Here is a 27,372-nt window from a genome sequence, read left to right as displayed (position 1 = left end):
GATCCATGAGTACTTCAGGGAGATGGCCACAACTCATCATGTGCTTGGTGAATACGTCAGTCAGCAGAAACCAGAAAACGCATGTACCACCAACAGATAGAAGAAGTAACTGATATAGAAAAATCCCACCAATGGCTGGAAAAAGCCCGACAGAAAGACAGCATAAAGGCACAAATCATGGAAACACAGGAACAAGCTCTAGGTACAAGTTCATTAGAGAATGGGATCTATCACACCAGAGAAGACCCCAGGTGCAAGCTGTGCATAGAGGCCCCTGAGACAATTCATCACAGCAGAAGTGAAGATGTTTCTCCAACCTTCTGTTATCCAATTTTGGTGAGCCTGGGCAAATTATAACCTCAGTTTCCTGTTCTTAGCTTCCCAAAGTGGCACCACATTTGGCCTTCTGTAACCAAGTCGCTTCAAGATTTGACCTGTTATGCATTCTGAGATGTTCTTCTGCATACCTTAATTATAATGTGGAGTAATTCAGTTACTGTTGAGTTAACGAACAGGTGTATCTAGTAAAATGACCAGTGGGTATATATTTGCACCCAAGTGCCACGATGAAGCAAGGCAGGAAGTAGTAAAATTAAATTTTTTTTCAAGGAATGTAAGGATAGATTTCAGATAAGAGGAAAGAAAAGCAGCTAATTATAGCAACTACTGGGTAGAAATTCTGATTTAATTTAAAGAAAATTAAAAGAAAATTAAATTTCATGATTAAAAAAAAATCCTTCACTTGTCACTGGTTTTGCTTTTTTCTTGTGCAGACAACTGCAGAGCAGTTATGTGTCTTAGGAAAATAATCACTTTTCCATTCAGCGTTGGCTCAAAAGACAGTGACATCACAGACACATCATTTCATCAGAGGAAGGTTAAATGTTTGGAGTCTCACTGTCTCTTCAGCTGCTCCACGGACTTGCGCTCCTCCTCCAGTCTGGCTCTCACTGCCTTCACTATAGTTGCTTGGAAAAGCTCTGCACCTCTGAAAAACACAGAAAGACATTAGGAAAACATTTTGTTTGGTACGCCTGTATTTGTCAGGTAGAAAAGTTAATGCTTTGAGAAGAAATTTTAATACACGAGCACTGGTCTTGAATAAATCAAACCTGTATTTCTAATTAAATTGACTCCATGTAGCTGTCTCACTCAGTTAAATACCTGGAAGCGAGGATCTGTGATGCTCTGATATCTGCCACCACATGTAGAAAGTAGTAACTCATGAAGACTCGTCTCTGCAAGAGCAGGAAAGCAAAGCAGATACTGTCCCAGATGATGCCGGCCTCATTGCTTGGCACCTCACAAATATCCTTAGCATCTGGAATTCACATACAACACAGCCATATTTATTAATCAGGCACAACATTACAACAACTGACAGGTGGCGTGATTAACACTGATTATCTCCTCGTCATGGCACCTGTTAGTGGGTGAGCTACATCAGGGAGCAAGTGACATCAAAGTTAATTTGTTAGAAGTGGGAAAAATGCAGACAGTGTACACCCTTTCATGGAAACCTGTTTCAGCAGGATAATTCACCCTACCATGAAGCAAAAAATGGTTCAGGAATGGATTGATGAGCACAACAAGTTTAAGGTTTTGACTTGGCTTCCAAAATTCCCACATCTCAATCCAATACAGTATTTTTGGGATGTGTTGGACAAACAAGTGCCATCCGTGGAGGCTTGGATGGGACTTGGGTTTTTAAATTATTATTAACTAAGTTATAGGATTATACCTGCAAGTTGTTCATGAAAGTTAAAGGAATGTTTTAGTAATGAAAGTAGAAATTTGAGTCAATTCACCCTCTGCTTACTTGTATTTATGTCGTAGCCCTTGATGGTGCATGCCAGACTGAACACCTGGATTAACCAGCAGTGGTCCTGTAGCAGTTGGTTGATGTACCCACAAGCCAGGATCTAAAAACAATGTTGCTTTATTACACACTATAAATATTGCATTTTAACTGTCAACATATCAGTTAAAACTTCACATTTGTATTGCTTTGTAAATACTATGCAGATAATGTTTTCAAATCTCAGCGGTTTATCTCTTTTTATGTTGAATATATAGATGATGATAATGGTATTATAATCAGTTTGTCATAGATTACTTACAGATAAAATGTTTTTCATAGTAATCACAAAGATATTGTAGGCAATCAGGAAGTCCCAGTAGTGGAGGATCTTTCTGATTGGCTTCAGCAACAGGTCTCCACCAAAGAGCAGGAAGTAGAAGCAGGCCACCAAGTAACCCATACAGAAGACGCTGATACGTGTGGTTCCAGTGATGAAGATGATAGTGAGGACAAACCAGAAAAGGTAGCTGAACATGATAACTTTTAGCATGTCCAGGTAGGACCTAGAAATAGAGAAAAACAGTTTTTGTAAATGAAAAGACAAACAAGTGTCTGGTAGTTTTGAGAATAAGGATCCTTTCAAAAGCAGCACAGTGGCAGCTCCAAATGTGAATGAAAATTCCTAACCTCCGCAAAAACAAATAAATAAACAGAGAGATCAAATATGACATCCCAACATGGAGTCATGTGAAAATGAAAGTGCATCCTCTTTCATCTGGTGACTATCAGGTTCTAACATTAGGCAAATACAACCTCAAATGAACAGCAACACATGACATATCACAGTGTCATTATTATTTATATAACAAGAGCTTTAGCATGTTAAATGTTTATAACATTATAATTAGAAAACTGACTCTGTCCACCAGCTAAAGGTTGGCTGAAATTGGGTCGAGCATGTGAACAATGACCCCAAAAACAGCCGTCTTGGTTGACATGCCTCTGCAACGTCGCATAGAGACCTGGGGTGATGCCTCTGGATTGCTAGACTGAGGTAGTGGGTCCCATCTTGCTCCAGCTTTAGAGGGGATCACACTACTTGCTGATGATGAGCACAAAGAGTGAAGCTGTCATAGATACAAACAGCAGAAATGAGCTTTCTCCAAAGAGTAGCTGGTCTCTCCCTTTGAGATTGAGTGACATAATATTGAACCTCCCAAATTAATCTAGTTACATATATTTTTCTAGATCCAGGGACTCGATTCATAGTTGTTTTGGAACTCATTTTCAGTGCAGGTGGGCGTATAAAGTCTTGGACTGCTTTTATTTATATTCTGAAATCATTAGAATTCTGCTTGGAAAAAAAGTTAAAAAAAATAAAATCCTGGGCAATTAAATGTAATTAGCAAAACAGTCGTTACTCTGTGTTCAACAACTAGCGTTTTTCAACAATTTTCAATCATGTCTCAAAATGTCATCTTGTGTGGACTTATTTGAGCACTTTAATTCTCAAATAAATCCATAGAGTAAGACGTATATTTACACAAGGCCTGTTGCTGTCATGAAAAAGCAATGAGGGAGGTGGATGTAGTTGATGAGCTGATTTTAATCCCCATGGACCCCAGCTAGCTGCTATTACAGGTTAGGGTACATGTTTACCACATAGCAAAAGTCAAAAGAGAATTATCTGCTCATCATTCACAATTAGGGTATCACTTAATGTCACTTAGAATCTGATCAATGAATAGGAATGAGAGCTGTAACCCGATCCTTTCGCTCAGCACAGGTACACTGCTGCATGTCTTGCGCATCTCTAACATGCTAGGCGCATGTCTATGGCTCCATGTGAAAGGCTGACGATATGATGCGCAGAGTGGAAACATGAGATGTAGCGTGCATTAATTTCAGATACATGGGGCCACAGTAACAGCTTCAACTCTTTAGAAAGCAGCTCTGATGAAGTGGGTTTGGATGGGACGATGCGTTGAAGGGCCGGAACAGCTGAGTGAGTGTCCTTCTTCATCAGGGGGAGAAAATACCTTTTCCATACTTAAAAGCTATTTATTGAGTTAGAGTACAAGGAAAAAGCGTCTGAGTCGGGGAGTGACGGACAGAGTGTTTTTGTGGATTATGGATTTCTCCCCCCACCCCGTATCCGTAATTCGATTCTGGAGGGAAACGATGGAATAAGTGCAGAGCTGCTGTGGCATGGACAGACGGGCTGTACAGCTCTCTCTCTTGCACTACTAGTGCTTGTTGATGGACACAGAGTGCGTTAATAAAAGACTTGTCCACTTTGCACACCAAAACAGTGGAATCTGAAGAGCACATAATCAATGAGTGTGGACAGGTCAGGATGCTCTTGCTGTCTTTTTAACTCGCGCCCTCTTCCCCTCAACATCCTGCGTTCACTCTTTATGTGCAAAGTCAGTATCCAGATCAGGCGAGTTTCTAAATTATGTATACAGCATGTATTTAATAACATCCCTCACTAAACCTCTGACGTGAGCTACTGTCAGCTGTCATTTTTTTCTTACCTTTATTTTTCTGGGATAAAGTATTTGCTGACTGAGAACGTTCTTATTCAGCACCATCCCACTTAAGATTTCTGCAGTTACACAGTTTGCAGCCAAGCACAACAACAGTTTTCTTCAGAGCACACCTCTGACAACGCAAATGGAGGAAAAGGGGGGTGTTCAGCCTGTTTGTTGATCTATTTTGTCAGCTTGTGAAGCAGGACATGCCAGAAAAAGTCTGAAAACCAGTGCTGTAAGAGATGCAATTGTGTTATTGCAATGGGAATGTGAAAACTTCAATCTGCGGATTGTTTAGTATCCATAATTTAGTAATTCCAAAGTTGTCTCAAGTCATATACTTCTGGGGCAATAATTGCAGAGTGAGACAAACAAGGTAACAAAGTAAAACAAGAACCAACTTGAGATGTCACGAGAGTGGGTCACACACAAAAAAGCAAAGAGAATTGGAGACATGGAAAAAAAACACTGAAAATGCATTAAAGAAATAATTACAATTAATCCGTCAATCACACACATGTACATACATAACTGCAAGTACACATGTGTTGTGCTGGACTATTCACTACAAGCAATTTGAGTTTAATGTTTAGCTGAGAGATATATATTAGGCTTTATAAAGATAGAGACAACAGGGAGACAGAAAGGAAATTAGGGACAAAGACAGAAGGTCCTGAGTAGAAATAAATTATGGATACTAAAATAACCAAATGGGTTTTTCTTTAATGTTGAAGCCTGTTATACATTTCTAAAACCAATTTTTGACTGTAAAATACTTTCAAAAAGCTTTAAATACATATACTTAGCTTTTAACAGCTCCACTTGTGTGGAGCACATTTCAGTTTTGTATCTGACATCATAGATAGGCACCCAACATCATTAAGCATCAATTAGACTGGCTACTTCACTTCCTTTCCATTTCAGCATGTTGACCTCTGTCTTAATGGCGGCTGAGCCATGCAATAGCCACAAAATGATGAAAAGAGAATCTAATGTAAAATATATTTCAGAAACTGGAAATCATTTAAAAAGGTACATACAGCAATACACTTTATCCATGTAGGACTAATAGAAATACACAAGGCCACAAGGCCAACCACTGTAGTGAACAAAGCTTTGAATCAAGGATCCAGCACCAGTGCTGCCACACTAACTCACATGGCAAAAAAATGTCCTAATACACAGTATGTTGAAATAAATGTATCAAAACAATACTAAGAGTTGCACCAGCACTTAGCTGCATTTTGTAGTATACAATACAGCATGTTTTCTGGCCACAATTCTCTGCCTCAGCTACATGTACAGAACATTTTAAGGCATACTACTTTCAGTAAGTACTACTGCAGCAGTTCTTACTGAAAGCAAAATGAAAGTATATCTAATTTGGAGTGTTATCTGTGGTACCTGCAGTGGATAAAGTCGGGCACAGGGTTGTGGACGCTGAAGGAAGCTGCATCCAGGTCTCTGCAGATCTCTACATTGTCACCGGCCATGAGGCGGACAGCTGCCTTGTTCTCATCGTCAAAGACCTGCCTCTGGAGGGAGGCGCAGAGGAGCAACATGAAGTCATCTAAAAGAGAAGAGGAGATGAAAGCGTTTCTATTTGTGGAATCAGTGTTAAATCTTCATAAGATAAAACAATTATTTGATTTTGCCTGTGACGGTACATTTGCTTTACTGTATTCAACTCTCAAATTTTAAAAGTTAGCTTAGTTATTTAGAGACTGCAGACAGACGGTCGAAGTCGAAAGTTTGTTTGCACTTTTTTAAACACCACTAGATGTGTTTGAGTGCTTTATTTACTAGTTACTTTATACATTATAATTTTAACACAAAATTATGTCATGTTGGAGTTTAAACCACGAACTATTGTAATAACAAAATGCTTCTGATATACTAATATATTAGTAAGAATAATCCACTAATATGATTAATCGCATGAAGATTTACATGCATGTTTCTAACTTCTAATGAAGGATTTTCATTTATTCTTCAAAGAAATTTTCTCTTTAACTATAAAACTCACAGATGAGGAATAAAGGATTGGGCCTGCTGCGGAAATCTGGAATATAGAGCCACTTGACCACATTGTCATTTTCTGTCCAGGGATAACCTGAAAAGAAAACATTATCATCAGACATATGTAAGAACATCATAAAAATATCACGCTTCGCTTTGAAGAACCGCAAAAGAATGGAGCCATGACGTGTTAACGGATTAAAAAAAGAAAAAAAAAGTGCATCATAAACATGAAGAGAACACCTTTTACGTGTGGACAGTTTTTGTAATTACATGAAAAACAGCCTTAATTTATCTCTGAAACAATAATGAACTGACTTTTAACTTACATTATTTAAATCATTACATACCCTTCATTTAATGAGTAATTAAATCCGATGGTAACGCTTTATTCTACAGAGTGATTTTGTTTATTTATTTATTTCTTTTTGTGCTGCAGCCTGGCATTGCTTCCAGCTGATGGGATGGAGAGACTTACTCAGTAATAAAATAAAAATATCCCAACTCGCTATGGTTTTGTTTTACAGTTTGCATGAAAATAATAGACATTTTTACAGTTTAATGCAGGGTAACTGTCATGGTCCTGGGCCATGTTGGCCCAGTGTTCTTAGTTTCCTTGTATGTTTGTATTTTGTTCCTTGCTTAGGCCATGTTTTCTGAGTTGCCCTGTTGTGTTGTTCCCTAAGTGTTTTCCCTTCATGGCTTTTACCCCCTGTGTGCCCCTCTGTGTATCTGTGAGCCCTCGTCTCTCCTTATGTTTTATTCCATGCTTCCCCTGCCCATTATGTCTAAGTTTTCCCCGTGCTCTCTCTCCTCCTGTCTGAACCTCTGTGCACTTCCTGTTTACTTTGTGACTCTCACGCCCGTACATGTCATGTTCAGTTCACCCCGCCCTGTCTCGTTATGATTATCAGTGTCACCTGTGTTCCCCGTGTGTTCCCACTTTCCTCGTTAACCCTCTGTGTATTTCTGTCTGCGTCTCCCTCTGTTCAGCGTGACGTCGTCCCTCATGCTGTGTGTGATTCCCCCGTGTTTCCTGGTGAGCTTTATGTTAGTTTTTCCCAGTTTAGTTTTGTATCTCCTATTATCTTTGGTCAGCAATAAAGCTGCTTTTTGAGTTCACCCCCGTGTGTGTGTGAGTTTTGCATTTTGGGTCCTCCTCCTGCCTGCCACACAGCCGAGCCTTGACAGTACGACGTCACCAGACATGGACCCAGCAGGCTCCTCCCGGGAAAGCGATTTGGCCCGCATCTTCAGCCTGTGGGAGCGAGTTTCCCACGCCTCGGACATTAAAGCCATGTCCATTGGGATAAACGCCATCGAGGCAATTCTCAAGGGGAATCCCCATCTTCACGAGCTCTCAGGATTTTCGGGCCTACTGTCCAATCTGCAGAAAGCCAAGGAGACAGTACAAGTTCGCGAGCTCGTCATACCGCAACAGCGACCGCCACAATCGGGAAACGTTTCCACGCTGCTGCCACTGGACTCCTCTCCATCCACCCTCCACTCTGACTGTCACTCACCCGCTGCTTTTCTCGCAGCAATGTGGTCGGAGGATGAGGAGCCGGCCGTGATCTCTCCGTCGTTGCCGGTTTCCTCCATCACCGCACCTCCGGCTTCCCGAAGAAAACGGCATTCACGCCGCCGACGCGCCACCCCACAGCCGGACATTCGGCCTTCTAATTCACCTGCTGTGGTGAGTGAGGACTCTGTGTCTTTTCCAGACATTATGACTGTTCATTCAGGGGCTGTGTTTTGTGTGGCGGATGTCAATGCGAGTTGCTTATCGCCTGTGCAGCTACCAGAAGCTCAGTCGGCTCCCTCGCAGCCCTTCACAGCTCAGTTAGCTCCCTCGCAGCCACCCTCAGTTCAGTTTCCCGTGTCCCCCTCAGTTCAGTCTCCTGTGTCCCCCTCAGTTCAGTCTCCTGTGTCCCCCTCAGTTCAGTCTCCTGTGTCCCCCTCAGTTCAGTCTCCTGTGTCCCCCTCAGTTCAGTCTCCTGTGTCCCCCTCAGTTCAGTCTCCTGTGTCCCCGCTAGCTCAGCCATTAACTCCACCACACGCTCCATTTTCACCTCTACCATCGCTTCAGTCATCAGTTCGGTCTGCCACTCAGTCGCCCTTAGTTCCGTCATCCACACTACCACCTGTTTCCCTTCCACCCCAACCATCACTACACCCAGCCATTCAGGCTGCTACTCAGTCAGACATTCAACCCATAGCCCTGCCGTTACTATACTCTGTAGCTGAGCCACTAGCCGCCCGACCCACAGCCACTTCAGCCACTCCTCCACCCGTTACACCTCCACTACAACCATCACTGCAGTCTCCAGTGTCCCCAGTGCAGTCTCCAGTGTCCCCAGTGCAGTCTCCAGTGTCCCCAGTGCAGCATCCCTTAGCACAGTCATCCACTCAATCACCAGCTCCACTTTCCCCTCGACTATCACTACCACCTCTAGCTCAGTCTCCTGTGCACTCACCTCTGGTTCATTCTCCTGTGAAGTCATCAACTCCACTGCCTACTCCACTCTCACCACCTCCGTTACAACAGACATCAGTTCAGTCCCCTGTGCCAGTGCAGACGCCCTCAGTTCAGTCTCCCGTGCAGTTATCTACTTCACCACCATCAGTAGCTCAGCTCCCACTCTCATCCGCATCTCCAGTAGCTCAGCTCGCACCTGAACCATTGGCCCAGTCCCCGATAGCAATACGGTCTTCTGTTCGGCTTAACATTCAGCCAGGGGTCCCAAACCTCTCTGGCTCTACATCAGCTCCTGCTGGAAGCTCGGATGAGCTCATCCAGGACTCCGCGGCTCCCACGCCGCCATCTACCTCGTCCGCTGGGGGTTCCAGTGAGCCCGGCCAGCACCTCCTCGTCTCCGCTGGAGGGCCCGAGGGGCCCGTTCAGCCTCCTGTCTCCGCTGGAGGGCCCGAGGGGCCCGTTCAGCCTCCTGTCTCCGCTGGAGGGCCCGAGGGGCCCGTTCAGCCTCCTGTCTCCGCTGGAGGGCCCGAGGGGCCCGTTCAGCCTCCTGTCTCCGCTGGAGGGCCCGAGGGGCCCGTTCAGCCTCCTGTCTCCGCTGGAGGGTCCGAGGGGCCCGTTCAGCCTCCTGTCTCCGCTGGAGGGTCCGAGGGGCCCGTTCAGCCTCCTGTCTCCGCTGGAGGGTCCGAGGGGCCCGTTCAGCCTCACGCCGCATCAGCTGGAGGGCCCGAGGAGCCTGTCCAGCCGCCATCTGCGACCGCTTCGTCATCGCCTGGGCCAGCCTCTGCCTGTGCTTCTGCTACGCCTGGTCCAGTCTCAGCCTCTGCTTCTGGTCCAGCTTTGGCTTCTGCTTCTGCTCCGCCTGGCCCAGCCTCAGCCTCTGCAGCTCCGCCTGGTCCGGCCTCCGAGTCTTCGTCCTCGTCTGGTCCGGCCTCCGAGTCTTCGTCCTCGTCTGGTCCTGCCTCGTCTGGTCCTGTGCCCACCAGGCCATGGCCAGCACGCCTGGGACTGGAGGGCCGCCGCCGCCTTCCGCGCGGTCGGCCTCCTGAACTGCTCCGTCGTCTCCTTCGGCGCCGCCGCCGCCTTCCGCGCGGTCGGCCTCCTGAACTGCTCCGTCGTCTCCTTCGGCGCCGCCGCCGCCTTCCGCGCGGTCGGCCTCCTGAACTGCTCCGTCGTCTCCTTCGCCGCCGCCGTTGCCTTGCGCGCGGCCGGCCTCCTGAACTGTTTCCACGTCTCCGCCGTTGCCTTGCGCGCGGCCGGCCTCCTGAACTGTTTCCACGTCTCCGCCGTTGCCTTCCGCATGGTCGGCCCCCTGAACTGCTCTGTGTTTGGGTTATTTTCTTGGGCTCCGGTGTTTGCTGTGCTCTTCTTTTGTTTTCTGTTCCGAGCCCTCCGTCCTGGGCCCCCGCCGCCCGCCCTGGGTTGTTTTCTGTTTGGTTTTGTTTTTCTGTGTTTGGGCTGTCTGGAGCCAGCCCTTGAGGGGGGGGTACTGTCATGGTCCTGGGCCATGTTGGCCCAGTGTTCTTAGTTTCCTTGTATGTTTGTATTTTGTTCCTTGCTTAGGCCATGTTTTCTGAGTTGCCCTGTTGTGTTGTTCCCTAAGTGTTTTCCCTTCATGGCTTTTACCCCCTGTGTGCCCCTCTGTGTATCTGTGAGCCCTCGTCTCTCCTTATGTTTTATTCCATGCTTCCCCTGCCCATTATGTTTAAGTTTTCCCCGTGCTCTCTCTCCTCCTGTCTGAACCTCTGTGCACTTCCTGTTTACTTTGTGACTCTCACGCCCGTACATGTCATGTTCAGTTCACCCCGCCCTGTCTCGTTATGATTATCAGTGTCACCTGTGTTCCCACTTTCCTCGTTAACCCTCTGTGTATTTCTGTCTGCGTCTCCCTCTGTTCAGCGTGACGTCGTCCCTCATGCTGTGTGTGATTCCCCCGTGTTTCCTGGTGAGCTTTATGTTAGTTTTTCCCAGTTTAGTTTTGTATCTCCTATTATCTTTGGTCAGCAATAAAGCTGCTTTTTGAGTTCACCCCCGTGTGTGTGTGAGTTTTGCATTTTGGGTCCTCCTCCTGCCTGCCACACAGCCGAGCCTTGACAGTAACTGCATTACACTGTGGTGCTCATTGTCAGTGCTAGGTTACATTAGGTTTAGTGTATCAATTTAAAATAAGCTGATGATCCTGATTAGATTCACTCATTAGCGTATAAACTTTATACGATCTTTATACAGTTTTTAAGCTTTATAGCTCATGTAAAGTTTGTTTATTCTTGTTGAGTTCAGTTGGATTCCTAAATCCACAAACAGCAGTAATTCTCAGAGCAGCAGCAGAAAATGTTATCTGATCACAGCCTGTATGCAAAGAAAACAAATCTACTTCAAATTTCTAAGCGATTCTCTTCCCCACACTTCACTACTTCGCAAATTCCACTTTAACTCCTGAATACAAGCAAAGACAAATCTGCACAGTAAAAATTTCCTGTCTTCCTGGTGCCTGAAAAATTTTGCTCACCTACTTCACCATGGTGATATGGTGATGAGATAGATAAGCATCTTGGAGAATCAGTCAGTTATCTGGACCAGACACATTGTTAAGAATGGCTTCTACGAGGAAATTAATCAGCTTTTGACTCACCAAGTGTCTGTTTATTGTGAGTGCAATCTGGCACATTTGATTACACAAACCTTTACAGGCTGCAGGTGGGATCCCGATGCAGACGAAGTACTGAACAGTAAGCATGCATGCCAGAAAGCAGCAGTACTTGGGCCAAATCTCAGCAATGGCTTTCCTTCTACGTCTGTACAGCACCGCTATTAAGGCAAAAGCATGAAGCATGGCATAGAAGTCCATACGCTGCCCTATGACGTTGACGACCAACAGCAGGCAAGTCTAAGGGAAACACAAGAGGAGTGTACATGAAGCAGTGTAGCACAGTACACATTTTAATAATGGGTTGCATTTATAGAGCGCTTTTCGAGAACCTTAAAGCGCTGTACAATTCCATTATTCATTCACTCTCACATTCACACACTGGTGGAGGCAAGCTACAGTTGTAGCCAGAGCTGCCCTGGGGCAGACTGACAGAAGTGAGGCTGCTATATCGCGCCATTGGCCCCTCTGGCCATCACCAGTAGGTGGTGGGTGAAGTGTCTTGCCCAAGGACACAACGACCGAGACTGTCCAAGCTGGAGCTCGAACCGGCAACCTTCCGATTACAAGACGAACTGCCAACTCTTGAGCCACGATCGCCCCAATTTAACTATTTCTACTTCATTATGCCACCTACCTCAAGTCCAAACTTGTAGAAGAAATAGTTGATGAAGTATTTGATGAAGCAGACAATGTTGATGTCCAGGTGCTGTCGTGTGATGTCATGAAAGATAATCCTGGCAGCGGGAGGTGACAATTTGTTCCTCAGTCTGAAGTATTTCTGATGGCGGTAGATGGTTACCTCCAATGCTAACAGAGCCAGCATCCAGAAGTTGTTCTGCTCAGATGGTCGGAAGAGAAAATTCCCCAAAATGCTTAGTTTTTATAAACTGTGTTTTTATAATATAGTTTTAAAAAATATTTAAATGTGATTAAATGGGCTGAGGATTACGACGGGTTGGGGAGTATCCAGAGAGCAACTTTAACATTGCTGGTTTTACTCATTTAAAGGACAAAAACTGCAGAATAGTCCCAGTTATTGGCAACATTTGATTGGCACTTCATATTTTCACAAGGTCAAGTGAATTACATTAAACTACTAAAAGTGTGAAGAAAACAAAAACACAAACCCGACTTACAAGACTGCAATCAAGATGTGATTTGCTGTATCCCTAGTGACTGATTTCAGTACTGCACATTGAAACAATTACAAAGAAAATCTAATAAGAAATTCCCTTTTGCTCTTAGACAGTGGAGATGAAACCACACGGAGGGATGATCTGAATCCCAGTCTGGCTTTTCATTATGCCAACAAACACATAATGAGATGTTTCAATATGAAAACCACTGCTAACTAAATAAAATAGAAATTCTAAGTATTCAGAGTCTGAGATCTCACAAGTATTAAGTTCCCCTAAAAGGTCCAGGGGATGGGGAAAGATACTCACAAAAGAATCTTACAAATATTCCTCCTAACTGTCAAACATATAACTCATCATCTACATAAGACTTCCGTACAAAGGTGAGCTCTACAACCCGTTGAATTACAGTTAAGCACCAGGCCTGCTGTCTGTGGCAGCCTGTAGTTGAAAACCTTTGCTATGAACTGTTATCACTCAATATTAGCTTTTTTTAAATACATTTTTTATACATTTTGTTTATTTTAAAAATCCAAAAATCTTGTGTTCATCTCACTGAATAAAACACAGATCACCTCCTTCCCTGTACAGAGATTTGGAGGTGTGGGTGAAACAGAGTGACACTCGGCAGGTGACACAGGAAAGTAAAGAAAAATAATTACACAGTCTGTTTTCTTAGGAATGTATTGCAGTGGAATATTTATTTGTTCTTTTTTCAGTTGACTGCATTTTGTGGAATTTTGATATTATTTCAAATTAAATACTGACTTTAAACAGCCAAATAGCACTAGGTCGGTGATGTGTTAAACATCTCATATTTGACTGAATTACCCAAATCTGCATGAATTAAACATGAAATAGAGATTACTGCTGACATAAAAGTTAATAATAATTTAAAAAAAAAACGCATTACAATTTTCCTGTAAACACGGTAGTTCTAAATTCATAATTGCTCTATAAATAATAAAGAATAAAGAGTCTAATAGGCAGTGTATAACAACGATAAAAGAACTGTGGTTCATTTCGACCTTACCCTCAGGTAGCCCAGCAGGTCGTCATACTTCCTGAGGCCCACCCAGTTGGCTGGATCCACTCTTCCGTCATACAACAAAGATTCTGGTAACATTAAACTCTTATTTGTTGAGTTTCTGCATAACTGTGGACAAAAACACAATGGGTCAGTTTTCCAGTCTAGTAGAATTAAAAACTAGGCCTAAAGTAGGAATTATGTTTTCATCAAACATGGTCAAAGTTTCAAATATCGAGTTCCGTAAGAGTAAGTCGCTATGAGGCAAAATTTCAGGCTGCTCTAAACGCTAATTTTAAGAAAGACTTTTTCTACCCTTGGCTCTGAATGATGTCAGAGAGAGCAGATATAGCCTATTTTGGTCATTTCAGACACACTGCTTTGGTTGTAACCATAGAAGTCCCACCAACCTGTAATTTAAACTTTCTTTTTATAAGGGTCAGACAATGGGAAGACACCTAGCTCAAAGGCAGAGGATCTAAAACAACTTGTTGTTTCAGATCTCCTGGAATGGATGAAGTTAGTAGCTCATCTAAGGTGAGTATACGATAAACAAGGCTTATTTGATCTGTAAATCATCCAAAGCTTTACTAGAAGAATCCAAGAATAAAAAATATGGAGCTTCAAAGAACCATAGTACTTTAATTCAAATCTTGGAAACTAGCAGTAAGGCTTTTTGTCTCTTTTGGAATGCAAACATTTTATTCCAGAGTTTTTATGCCCAACGCCAACAAAAGTCATGACATAAAGCAGGCGCACATCAATCAAAATCAAGAGAATCTACAAAAAATCTGGCTTTAATTAAGGATAATAGGGACAATGCTAAAGAACAGCATGTATTCTATACAACTTTGGTTGAGAAGCATTAATATTTACCAAAGTGCAGTTCTTGGAGTACTTGCTGGGATCTATTAAGTCCAGCTGGTACAACATTTTACATACAATGATGACACACGTCCAGACAGTGCAAACACTAGAGGCAAGGGGCCGGTACTGGCTGTACGGCAGTGCAAACGCCCAGGATGCAAGGAACACATAGTTGAACAAAGACACCTGGACAAAAGACAATAGATGTGATGAGGACAAAAAAACTTTGTCATTCATACCTCTTTTCCACAGCTACGGCTATAAATTTTTAACAATACACACACACACACACACACACACACATTGTACACTGAAAAGAAAACAGGTGTAAATCAGTGATGATTGAAAAATTCACTGAACCAGCAGCAAAAGAAGATCAAAACTACGCTTCATGTTTGATAAACATCGTCATTAATTCCCTCTTACTTTTGCTGCCAACACAATTGTGCACAGCGTTGTCGCTCGCTGTTTCGCCTCCGACAAGAAAGGCTCATTTCTGCTGTTCAATACCGAAGAAATGCAAACTTTTTAAAAGTATGACAAATTGCAAAACGCTTAGCTGTGTCTCCAATAAAACCTCTTTAACATTGCTCTGTTTCACTTCAGCAGCATCAGGTAATGTTCATATGTTGATTCATGGTTTTCTTCCGTTTTTGATCTACTGCAGAATAATTTATTTGATATAAAAAGTCAGGCCAGGAAAATCTCCTTCATATTTTTCAGTTACTTCGACACAAAGACATCTGCTGTGATGCTCCCACCTCTTATTAAGTCTCACAAGTGTCAGCTTTGTATACATAGATATAAAAATAAGCATATGTACTGATAATTTATCAGAATTATAATATTTCTGACTGTCTCAGTCAAAATTGGGACCTTGGGAATTGGAATCGAATCGATAAAAGAAACCGATCGATACCCAGTCCTGACACTGACACTATACTGTGTCATCATTTATTTATCAAAAACTAATCTAAAAAGCAGTGACCCAGTAAAAACCTGACCTACATGAATTCCTATGAGTGGGCTAAAATTCCTCCACAATGACGTGGGAAGCTGATGAAGCCAGATAGAAAATGATTACTGTACTTTAAGTTATTCAGGAGGCTCTCTAAGCTACCGAATAATGGGGTGTACTGTTTTAATACACGGTTTTTTATTTTGGATTAACTTTTGTTAAATTAATAATGACACTATTTTTTAGCTTATCTTTTTACTATGACTGTAAAGACTGTCAAATGAGTTTTCATAAGACTGGTATGGTTCATGTGTAAACTCAAAAAATCTCAGACTCTTCTTTACATCTCCAAAGTGTAGAAGCTGTTACAATTCTCCAGAATCCCCCACACTATTATTTGGCTTGTATGCGATATAGTAAACAGTTCAATTTAGATTAGTGCTGAACGACATCAGCTTTATTTGTGTATCTGAGAAGTAATCACACTAAAATAGCAGCGCCTCTCCAGGATATACTGCGGAGTGCTAACAAAGGCAGGAAAGAGAAGATGGGACCCAAGTAAAAGCAGTTATAAACAGTACTCAGTTTTAGCACCAACAGGAAGGGAAACACATTACCACCTGTGGTGTTTGATATGAAAGCTGACCAAATAAAATAAAATATGACTTTCAGGCAGGTTTAAGTTTGTCTTGCTGCAGGTACAAAAGTAAGTCAATTCTTCAGCTTTCATACCTCTTTGATAGCAACCATGACAACGTAGCAGGAAACGATCTTGATGATATGGATCTCCAGTAACCACCAAATGAACAACTGCAGTTTGTGGAAATACTCCAGGAACTTGAGGAAGAGCACTGTCAGACGGTCAACCACAAGGTGCCATTTATTCTTCAGGTCTGAGGAAAAAGAGACAAAAACCAGACACGTTTAAATGGGAAAGTGACAAGACTGAAGAGGTGCAAACGGAAAGTGTTTAAAAACGAATATCCCTGTTACTTCTATTTTTCACCTGCAAGTTTGTCAACTTAAGCTGGGAGATTGCACAAGCTTCACTTCAGGACAACGTTAGCTGCCATTCCACATGTTTGTAATTTTCTACAGTTCATTCAGAAATGAAAGGCAGATATACAGTTCCTTCTTTATAGCCCTTTATATATATATATGTAATTGATGCAGCTGTGGTATTTTTAGAGTCAACCCCTCTATTGATTAAAAATAAATCAATCAATACAGATTCATGTTAGATTAATATGAAGCTAATAATGCATATTAATCTAACAAATTTAAAGAATGTTTGATATCAAAGTAAAAAAGTAAAGAAAATAGAGCTTTTACTCACTAATACCTTGCTGTAAATATTTAATTAAGCCTAAAACAATTACTCCTCCACTTCATTAGTCTGTTTACAGACGAAGAGTAAACTATTAGAAACTAAATTCAAGAAATGTAATTTCAATTTTTTGGTTACTTTATGGTAGCAAACACGTGTTTCATATTAATTCTGAAGCTGCTACAGGATTGTTAACATCATTTTTTCCAATATTAAAGTTTTGAAGTTTGATGAGAATGAGCTTAAAAAATGTATTAACAAGCAAATTCCAAACTGCTGTTTTATTTAGCTGAGAAACAGGACTTTATAATTTGTTTCATATTCCCATAAAAACCACTATATTGTGGTAGAGCGTGTATACGTTTACAAAATCCATATTATCTCAGGCTTTAATAGAGGCCCCATTGTTTGGCTAAGAAACTCTGAGAGAATATACCTCGTACAGCCCACAACTCATTATAAACTAAGAGGCCCTGCAGGGCCGCAGGGTTGTGTTTTATCACCCATTTTATTTTCTGTGCATGCAAACAACATTTTCATTCAAGACTGTCTGTGTAAATATGCTAGTAATGCAGCTTTGGTCGGCCTTAGCAGGAGGGTAAAAGCAGGCGCTTGAGCTATGTGCTGTGTCGTAATGCAAGATAAATCGGTTGAAAACAAAAAACCTGCAGTACAACCGCTTTTACAAATTCTGCAGCAGTGGCTGGCTGGTGTGAGCGCAGGCAGAAGATACCAGGGCGGCAGCACAGAGCTTTGACCTTTAAAGACCACAATGAACTTGAGAGCAAACTGAAAAACTAGAGGCTTAGCACTAAATGCATGATGCATGACTCGTGCGCTGGCTAGGTTTTTATTACCATCGCACGTATGTCTATGACAGCTACTTGCAATCAGCATGATATTAATGTGCCATTTCCTTTTATAAAAAAAGAAACATGCTGCTTTGACAGAAATGTTCCGTCACAAACACAGTTTTGACATTAAAGTTTATGTGGAAACTAATGCTAAAACATAATTATTGCAGTTTTAAATCAAATTTCTAATTTACTGACATACAAACAGAGTGTTATTTTGATTAAGATGTGAAATTAAAATTATTTACTTTCATTCTTGAATAGAAAAATTTGTTTCAGTGGCTTAATGTTTACACTTGATTAATGTCTGACTTAGATATTTCCAAAAACTTTAAAGCTTTCACCCACAATGCAATAGTTTATTAGACCACCAGCCAATGTAAGATGCCCTAATTTAACAGGATTGGTGATTACTAAAAATCATTTTTGTTTTCTGTAATGGTTAATCCACCAATATGAATTTGCTCTTTAATCAAAATTGTATTTTTAATACTAAAGCATAATTGTTGTCGTTAACCATGAACTTCTAAATTAATCGTTTTACATAGAAAATTTTTTAAGACAATAAATTCTAAATGTTTATTAGTGTTTCTATACAGAAAAAAATATTTTAGTAGTTGAATGTTATGCTTGATTAGACAAAAATGAATTAGATCAAGTGAAATATTTCACAGTATTTTTGAAATCACATTTAAGGTCATGGACCCGCCGTGCTGCTCGGTACCTGAGCTCTGCTCTGTGCTCGGTTCCGGCTCGGTCTTCGCACTGCACTGTTGGCTCTCCTCTGTGCTGGACTGCCGTGGGTCAGACAAGCTCCTGGGCTTCTCATTAGTCATGTCAGTGTCATCCATCACCACCACCAGGGCCTGCTCCTTCTCTTTCTCCATATCCCAACCCTCCTGCATGTTCTGCTTTACATGTGTTTCACATTCCTCTCTGAGAAGCATCGCGTCCACCGAGCTGGCACTGAGCATGCTGAGGTCTGGCAGGCTGCCATCCGGGTCCACCAGTCTGAAGACACGGCAGAAGTTATTACACAAAAACACACACGAACACGCAACCCTGGGCACAGATCTGTATTAATATACATATGAGGACCTTCTGTGACTTACGGATTTTAAATATGATTGCTCCTGTTGTTGTTAAACATTTTATTATTTATCATGTTGTTATGGAACTGTACAATTTCCATATTTTGTGTGTTAACCATAGAGTGTGAATGGTGTGAACCTGACAGGACAGCAGTAATGGTTGTGTTTGTACAGGTTCAGGACTAATGTGTCTTTTTTTGTTTTTATTTCCACTTGCTATCTTCATGCCAGCACTCACTGCTGTTGCTGGTCTGTTTTTATGTCCAAATAATCCATTAAAAAACGTCAAATTATATGTTGTAAATTGTAATTGTGGATCATGTGGCAACTAAATTCAAAACTTCCAATAAAGGCATTATTGGTTCGAGCATGAATACGCTCCTAGATTTGATAATGTTTGTACCCATATTTCCTTTAGGTAAAGGACAAATGGGAAGTGAAGACATATAAAACCCAAAACGAAATATATAAAAATAAACAAAATTATACACAAAAAAAAGACTAGAAACTGTTTGGTAGTAGAGATATAAAAAAAATATATTTAATTCTCAATCCTTTATCGATACAATCCAACCAGCATTTCTTGTGATAAAAATCTTCATAGTTGGTATTTAGTGGATACAAATTTTGGTGACCATTGGGTCATATATGTACATTTGAAGATTATTAATAAATAGTTATGATAACTGTTTAAAAAGGAGGCGATGGGATACATACAGACATATCTACAAGGATATGCTACGATCAATATTGTAAGATAAGAAGAGGTGTTCCTCGTAAGTTTTTCGTCCTAATATTCCATAAATTTATCTGCATCTGATCTTAAACTCGACCAAGACATCAGCACAGTGAACAAAAACCAAATCCCTAAAAACAAACAAAAAAAGAAATCTCTTTTATTATTTTCTAAGGTATTCTGTCCTCATAAGTATATAAATACTTGAAAAATTATACACAAGGTCAAGATGACTGTCAAATGACTCCGATGCAGGATGGGAATCTGCTCGTTCTGCTAACTGAACAACAGAGCAGTGTTTCATCAGGCATTTCAAACTAAAAGCAGTGCACATTCCTGCTGCATTCTTTAAAATAATCCGTGTTGTATTCATGGTGTCTGATCTTTGAGCAGCAGATAAACAACTAAGGGGAGGCTTTAATCCTTCAATGTCTTTTCAGGCAATAATGGAGCCATGTCAAGGTTCAGGTTTGGCTTGCACGGACTGGCTGCATGTCAAGACGAGCATTTTGGTGTTTGGTAGTCACACTTACTTGCTCTGTGGAGTGGGAATTTTTTCTTTGATGCTGCTCAGAACAATATAGTTACACAGAAGTCATCATAAACAGTGAGAAGAGAAACTGACACAAAAACAGGCTGAAACGTCATTTTAAAATGCACGAAAACTGGCTGCAGGACTCCAGTGGTTTGGGGGAGGCGAGCTTTTATAGGAAGGGGGTAATTTTCTGGGGTTCAGTGCATAGATCAGGGTGTGGATCAGTGTAAAGCTAGTGGAGGGGAGCAAGAACTTTTTGCAGTTTTAAACATGCATGAGTAAGTTTGTTGCCTGTCAGAAGTAGAACATTTTTTATTAAAAAACAAAACATAGAAAATCCAAATAAGAGGAGGCTACAGGCAAAATAAAGAAACCCCAAAACCCCAAAAAAGAAAACCAGTCATGTCATGAAAAATACCTGATCTTCAGGTGCAAGATATTTCAGATTCTCAATAAAATACCATCAAAAACAAGGTAAGAGGGGTAAGTCACTGTGGGTGCTGAGGATGTATTGCAAAAGGAAGAAAACGCTAAGATTCAGAGGTGACATGGGATGGTGATTGATGCTACAGAAAGCGAGCAAATACCCACCTATTCATGATTAAATAGACACGCCCATTGACTTTGGCGTGGCTGTGAGTGAAACAGGCGGAGAAGATAGAAAGCAGCAGGTGACGGAGAGAAGCAGAGGGAAGAAGAGCTGAGCAAGTGGTAGCAGAACAACAAAATCCACAAAAACAAAGCTAAAGTTAAATGACCCATGCCGCAGACTGTGAAATGTGCATGTTATGACACACAGCTGCACGACACAGCACGCAATGACCGATGAGGTTACAGCGGCCGTATAACAAGGTGTGACATAAAAGCGGATGAACTGGGTTTTACATGCATACTTCGTGAGTAGTGGAAATTTATTGCAATAATTATCTACTAATCAATTTGCACTGGAGTTGTGAAGTACAAAATGTAACAAGCAGAAGTCGGGGTGGGGCGGCACAGCAAACTAAAGACTGACTGATATATCAGATGACCAATATACTGCATTACTGCATGACCGCATGGGCCAATATTTTCCGATATATCAGGCATATCATTTTCATTTACTGGCTGATAAATGAAAATTTAAAAAAGCAAAGAGGAAAAAGGGGAAACACCCTTCAGCGATGTTATGAGTGCAACAGAGGGCACTATTCTCCACAATTAATCCACAATAAAACAAGTTTATTTTTATTCTGCACTATCTTGGTATGAAATTGTAAAAAACTACACATAATAAATGTTAGGGAAATCTGTTTGTGTGCATGAAACAAAGCAAAATACTGACCGATATTTCGGATTTTTAGATCACCAAATATCGGTATTGGTGTCGGTCGGGCTCTACAGCAAACCAAAAGCTTCCAAGTTACAAGGAGAAAAGACACTTAGTTTCAAAGCAAAGAAAATGTACTTACAATGATTCTGAATCACGATAACCCCATAAAACCAAATTTTCTACCATTTCTATATCTAAACAACTTCCCATCACTTTACTGTTGTTATAAGTATGAATTGAAAAAAAGCAGCATGTGTCTCACCTGTAGATAGTGCTCTCTTCTTTAGCCACTACAGCCTGGAGGTCAGTGAGCTGGAGAAAGCGGTCATGGAAATAGTGCAGGTGGAGAATACACGCCAGCAAGAAGGACGTGGGAATGAAAATCCTGATGAACAGCTCGCCCAGCTCGAACTGCTTCAAGCCCAGGGCTTCCAGACTGCATTCACAAACATTTCAAAGGAAACAGAAAACTGTGAGATTAAGCTTAAATCACTCCCAAGGTTACTGTGTGAAGAACTGCTGAAGTTTGGAAGACTGAGCACAGCGAAGCTGAATATTGACTCTGTAGATAAAATCTAATCTATTCATCATCTAATACTACCAGGTGTTTATATAACATTTTGTAATAATTATATGTTGGGGGTTTATTGTGACATCATAGCAATCTACAGTATGACCTTAAACCAAAAGACTTTATTCCGTTTACGTGAAAATGTAAAGAAATTCTCACATAAATGTGACCCTTACCCTTTAAATCACTGTAATTATAGTTAAAGTACTTAAGGTAATTTAGTCAAATTTGCCAACACAGCAAGCGTGACGAGGCACTGGCACCTATGTTTGAGACTGGGAGGTCTGAAAACTAAATCTGAACTTACTCAAACCAAACTCAAAATAAAAATAAAAATAAAAATGAAAATAAATAAATAAATAAATAAATATATATATATATATATATATATATATATATATATATATATATATATATATATATACATAACCACTAAAATGGTTTTGTTACAGAAAAACAGTATATCATAGTGCCCCTGGACACAGCTGTCACGACTAATCAGGCACACTGTAACAATATCATTTTCTGTTTATTGGCTTTTAACAACCACATATCAACTATAGTTGATTATATTTGTATGGCTGAGTATATTAACATAATTAAGTATACTACTTGAGGTAGTGTGTAGGTATATTTCTTTAAACAAGAAACAATAGTTTCAGTCTTTCCTGTAGCTTTTTTCATTACTAAAATATGCAGGTTCATCTTCAAGAGCTGTGAGGCAACTATGCTCTATAAATTGGAAGAACAGATACATACTAAAGTAGTTTTACTAGAACTGAACTACTACAATTTGTAATAGATTTTTTAGGTAACATCATGAATATCTACCTATATATCTACTTAAAAGAAATCAAAGAAAATAAGACATCTGTGAATTCAGTTCTAAAATTCTCCTCCATCCCCAACTAAAGCCACTATACATATGCTTTGCTACGCTAGCAGGGCAAAGCTACTAAAATAAACAAAACAAAACAAAAAAGCTCAAGACAAACAGTTGGTTTGATGACTAAGCCATAAGCTGTGCCTCTCTGGGAAACGTAGGCAGTGAATCTGTATCCTGCCGCTCAGACCGGCAGTTGCTCAGTGGCGCTCACCCTTTTTTATCCAGGCCTGTCATGTTACCCCAGGTGTGTATTGACTCTGGAAACTGGAAGGTGTAGACAACTGTAAGAACCAGCATGGTGTACATAACCACCGACATCCAGAAGTACTTCAGGATCCTTCGCCACCACTCGTAGTGCACCTTCATGACAAGAATTAGAAGAGGACATCTGGATTTATGTGACTTCTCAGTCTGCCTCTGGCTGTTGCTGGGAGTTAGGAATACAAAATGTGCTACGAACCTGGAAAGCACATACTTTATGAACTCACTTAACAAATGACAGCAAATTCTGTGTTTGGGAAATTGAATTTGGGACGTTTATGGCATCATATTCATATCTACACTTCAAATATATACTCCAAAAATTATAACAAAACATTAAATATCCTTATTTCACAGGTCGCCACATTTGGAAGGCTTCGAAAACAATTATACAGATCACGATTTTAAACATCCCACATATTCCCCAAATGTTAATAATAAATATGTGTTTATACACATAAACAGAAGGCAATTCTTTATAATAAGCACTGTTAGTATGCTTGGCCTTGTATATTTCCCCCCTGTTAAATGCATATGTATTATGGTTTTATATCTTTAGTCCATTGACCTTTTAGCAGAATGAAAATCAATTACATTCCCTAAATTGGAAGAATGTTAAACTGCATCATTTCCATCAAATACAATGACAATACATTTCACTTTACAGTTTATATTAATCCTTTGTTGTGAATTATGTGTCTCATGGTTGTTTAATAAATGCCAAAAACATTTAAAAGTCATTACTGATCCTTATTCCCAAAATACTGATGTTTTGTCAAAGCTGCTGTGACCTTGAAGATGGAGGAGTTTAAGTGTCTCAGAGTTTTGTTTACGAGTAGGGGAAGAGTGGAAATTGAAAACATGATGAGAAATGTACTTTCATCTGAAAGTAACCAGACGACCAGTCCATTTCTTCCTCTCCTTAACCCAAGTAAGATGCTTCTGATGTCTGCACAAACATCCTTGCGCCTTGAGCACCTTTTCTTGTCGCACCTTTATCTTCCAGTCAACTTTCCATTAAGAAGGGTGTCGAAGACCCATATGGAAAACTGTCAAGTTAGCTTCCACATGATCTAGGCTGCCTCTACCGTAGTAGACCAAGATATTAACTTTTTGGATAGTCATTTACTCAAACTTGAAATTTCGTATTTAATAATTTAAGATACTGAATTTCTGATTTTTAAAGCCGTAATCATAAAAATTTTAATATTAAAGGCTTGAAATATTTCACCTTACGTGCTATGAATACACACTGTCATTGTTCACCTTTTGAATTAAATTACAAAAAACAAAAAATAAATAAATGTATCACAATATTCCATTTTTTTGGGATGCACTTGTACATCTCAAATAGAAACGTCAGCATGTTTATTGTCAATCACTTGGCGTCCTTTCGGTGCGTACCTGGTATAGCGCCACACAGGAGAGGAACATCATCATGTAGATGATCTTGTACATGACGATACGTCCCTCAAAGGTGACGATGAAGAACATGCTACCGCAGATGTAGATCCAATATTTGACCATCAGAGCCATCACCATGTTACCAAGGACGTGCATGAGGTCCTGTTCCCCTCCCTCCTCAGACTCCTCTTCCTCTGTAAAAGCAGTTTTGCATTTTTCAGTCTAGTAGACCATATTTGTTTCTGGATTTTCATTTCTAATGAATGAATAAAGGCATATTTTCTTCTTCTTTAAAATTCTTTGGGCCCACCCAAGATCTCCAGTGACATTGCTGATCAGTGTTAAAAGTCTCTATCATAAGTTTTCCAATGCCATTATGTGCTAATTCTAATACTTGTAAGAGATATTTGTTCATGTTTTTCATTGTTGTTAACAAAGTTTGTATATTTCCTAAGCATTTTTTAAAATAAGTTTAAGTTTATTGTAACATACGTAAAGAGTTTATAAACTCTTTACGTATATACTACTGTAAGACAACAAAATAATAGCATAGAGCTTACCCTGCTTCTTCTGATCCTCTACATGAACGTCTAAGAGACCAGTGCTGTCTTCCTTTTGTTTTTCTTGTCTCTCTGTAAGCGTCTGTCTCAGCAGTAACCAGAAGGTCAGCATACAAAGGACCTTTTTAAAAAAGACGAGGAGCAAAAAAAACAAAAAGATGAAACAACAAATCACACAGAGTTTACTTTAACTGTGTGGGACCAAAAATACTGATGGTCAAAATAACACAAGAGGATATTCTGTATACTGCATGTAGTAAATCAGACATGAGTTTGTAAACTATACTTGGATTGTCTAAATTTGTCTGCATCAACTCTTTAAATAAACATCATTAGCCATCATTTTTCACCCAGGTGTGAAATACAGTGCAATGCATCTTCACTCTTTAAATTAATAAACACATACGCTCTGCACTACAACAGAAATGTGAGTAATTTAAAAAATATGTTACGGTAATTCCAAGTTTGTGTGTTGCATAAAATCATAAAATCTCATTCCAGACATAATCAGGTCAAGTACAGTAGCTGGAAACCTGAACGCCTTAGAGTTATTCCAACACATGTCAAAACACTAAAACCTGACCTTCTTCAGGAGCACATTGCATAACTACACTGTCTTATATTATTAACCGAGTAGTGGAGAGACACAATTTGTTAGCGAGATTGTTTCAGAATCTTAAAAAATAAAGCTTGGTGCAGCATATGCAGAGTACATGTTAAATCCCTGCACATATTAAACCATATTACGTGGTCAAGATTGCAGGCTGTCAAGCTAAATGTCAGGTTTAGTTGTTTGGCTAATGTGAACTCCCAAACCTTAGATGAAAGTGAGTGGAATGGGTTTCTCTTCTCAACAAAGAAGCCTTTGACTTTGCTGTAATCCATGTCCGGAAAAGTCCAAATGTACTGCAGAACTATCAGCAGGTTGCCGTAGGCCACCATGAAGGGAGACGACAGCATGGCGTAGCGCCTCCGATCACGGACCATCCACAGCAGGCAGGACCAGATGAGGAAGACGAACGTCAGCCAGCTGACGTATGTGATGCTCCACGCCTGGAGACAAACAAATTGGAGAGAAAAATTTACAACAAATGCTGCAGTCATGAATGACTAAGGAAGGCCAAATATGACTACTGCTCGGAAATAGTGCGTTGGCGCAGAAACCACACGCACAAACACACATATATACACAAACACAAAGAGAAGCAGATTTCCAGATGATCATCAAACCGTTTTTCACTTCTGACAGAATTAATACAACAATGATTCGTTACTTTGGCTTAATTTTATTTTTAAATATAAATCAGTTTCTACTATTCAGACCCGCAAAGACGACTGAGATCCAAACACAGATGACTAAAAATGTGTACGTTTGTTATAATGCATAACATGACAAAGTAATGAAGCAACAGCATCAATAACTTTTTTAATTTTCAATTTAATGCTCAAACATTTTGGTAAAAATTTTGCAACGATCTTGTCTATGGCTTCCCAAAAATTGAGATTTGCACTGGTGTATCAGCATGTGTCAAGTTTGGAATTACAGATTGTTAACTTACTGTTAAATAACAATAAAAACAGTAACATTTAAATTATTTAACAGGTATTTGAACAAATTTATTGCTAAACTAACTGATTAAAATAAATAACGCAAATTAAAAAAAACAGTAATGGCAACAAAACAAAAAGTATGGTAACTATGCAACTTGAGACTGCTGATGTATTTAGAAGATGGTAACTATGATTTGTTATAAAAGCAGCATTTAGTCCTTTCAGCACTGACATTTTCCCATGAATGGATGAGAAAAAGGTTTTTAAACAATATTCTTCAAAGAAAAGTAGGAAGACTTTTGAATAATTAATTTTTCGTAGTGAAAAACATAATTCAATGATTTCAGGAATTCAGGATTCTGAAGGAATTTATTTACATAGAGATCAAAGACACAATCTGTCTGTGCTACATCACAAATCTTTTTTTTTTTTTTTTTTTTTTTTTTTTTCTTCTTGTGTTTCCTTTTTATTATTTATTGGGAGTTGGCAAACAGAGAAATGGTGCATTACCACCAACAACTGGTGTGGACTGAAATACAAAAAAATATCCTCCCAAACAAATGAATCTGTCCTAAAAAACAAAATATGGCTGGATAACTTTCAATTTTCGAGTTCTTGTGAAATAAATCAACCAAGTCCAGTCTCACTTTCATATCTCTGAGCTTTTGAATCAGCGATTCATTTTCAGCATCATATTTCTGACAATGCACTAAAACATTTTCTATGGTTTCATCTTCTCTATTGCAGCCAGATTTTCATATATTTTCATGTTTTTTTTCCTGTTAAAAATAACATGTCTGTCTCCTCTCTCCTGTT

General features: G+C 40.2%; 1 protein-coding gene across 13 annotated transcripts in view; it reads right to left on the bottom strand.

Annotated features, from left to right (window-relative positions):
• Positions 1-27,372, bottom strand: part of piezo2b (piezo-type mechanosensitive ion channel component 2b) — a 97,313-nt gene that overhangs the window by 26,498 nt on the left and 43,443 nt on the right. For 9 of the 13 annotated variants that reach the window (XM_085388090.1, XM_085388100.1, XM_085388091.1 and 6 more), the window contains 19 exons: positions 25,822-26,058; positions 25,006-25,126; positions 24,446-24,639; positions 22,992-23,140; positions 21,586-21,759; positions 20,603-20,644; positions 20,010-20,042; positions 18,374-18,660; positions 16,201-16,361; positions 14,520-14,696; positions 13,650-13,772; positions 12,115-12,315; positions 11,513-11,717; positions 6,362-6,448; positions 5,740-5,905; positions 2,121-2,364; positions 1,820-1,922; positions 1,165-1,321; positions 899-988 (listed from right to left, as the gene is read on the bottom strand). In XM_085388090.1, coding sequence (XP_085244216.1) covers positions 899-988; positions 1,165-1,321; positions 1,820-1,922; positions 2,121-2,364; positions 5,740-5,905; positions 6,362-6,448; positions 11,513-11,717; positions 12,115-12,315; positions 13,650-13,772; positions 14,520-14,696; positions 16,201-16,361; positions 18,374-18,660; positions 20,010-20,042; positions 20,603-20,644; positions 21,586-21,759; positions 22,992-23,140; positions 24,446-24,639; positions 25,006-25,126; positions 25,822-26,058 — 2,951 coding nt within the window. The remainder of the gene's footprint in view (positions 1-898; positions 989-1,164; positions 1,322-1,819; positions 1,923-2,120; positions 2,365-5,739; positions 5,906-6,361; positions 6,449-11,512; positions 11,718-12,114; positions 12,316-13,649; positions 13,773-14,519; positions 14,697-16,200; positions 16,362-18,373; positions 18,661-20,009; positions 20,043-20,602; positions 20,645-21,585; positions 21,760-22,991; positions 23,141-24,445; positions 24,640-25,005; positions 25,127-25,821; positions 26,059-27,372) is intronic. The other 4 variants (XM_085388093.1, XM_085388102.1, XM_085388096.1 and 1 more) reach the window with 2 other exon arrangements.

This window comes from Rhamphochromis longiceps, linkage group LG18, assembly GCF_057381845.1.
Source record: "Rhamphochromis longiceps isolate RC_006_pf linkage group LG18, R_longiceps_female_GT1.1, whole genome shotgun sequence".
NCBI classification, from domain to species: Eukaryota; Metazoa; Chordata; class Actinopteri; order Cichliformes; family Cichlidae; genus Rhamphochromis; species Rhamphochromis longiceps.
This window is presented reverse-complemented; position numbering and strand designations above follow the sequence as displayed.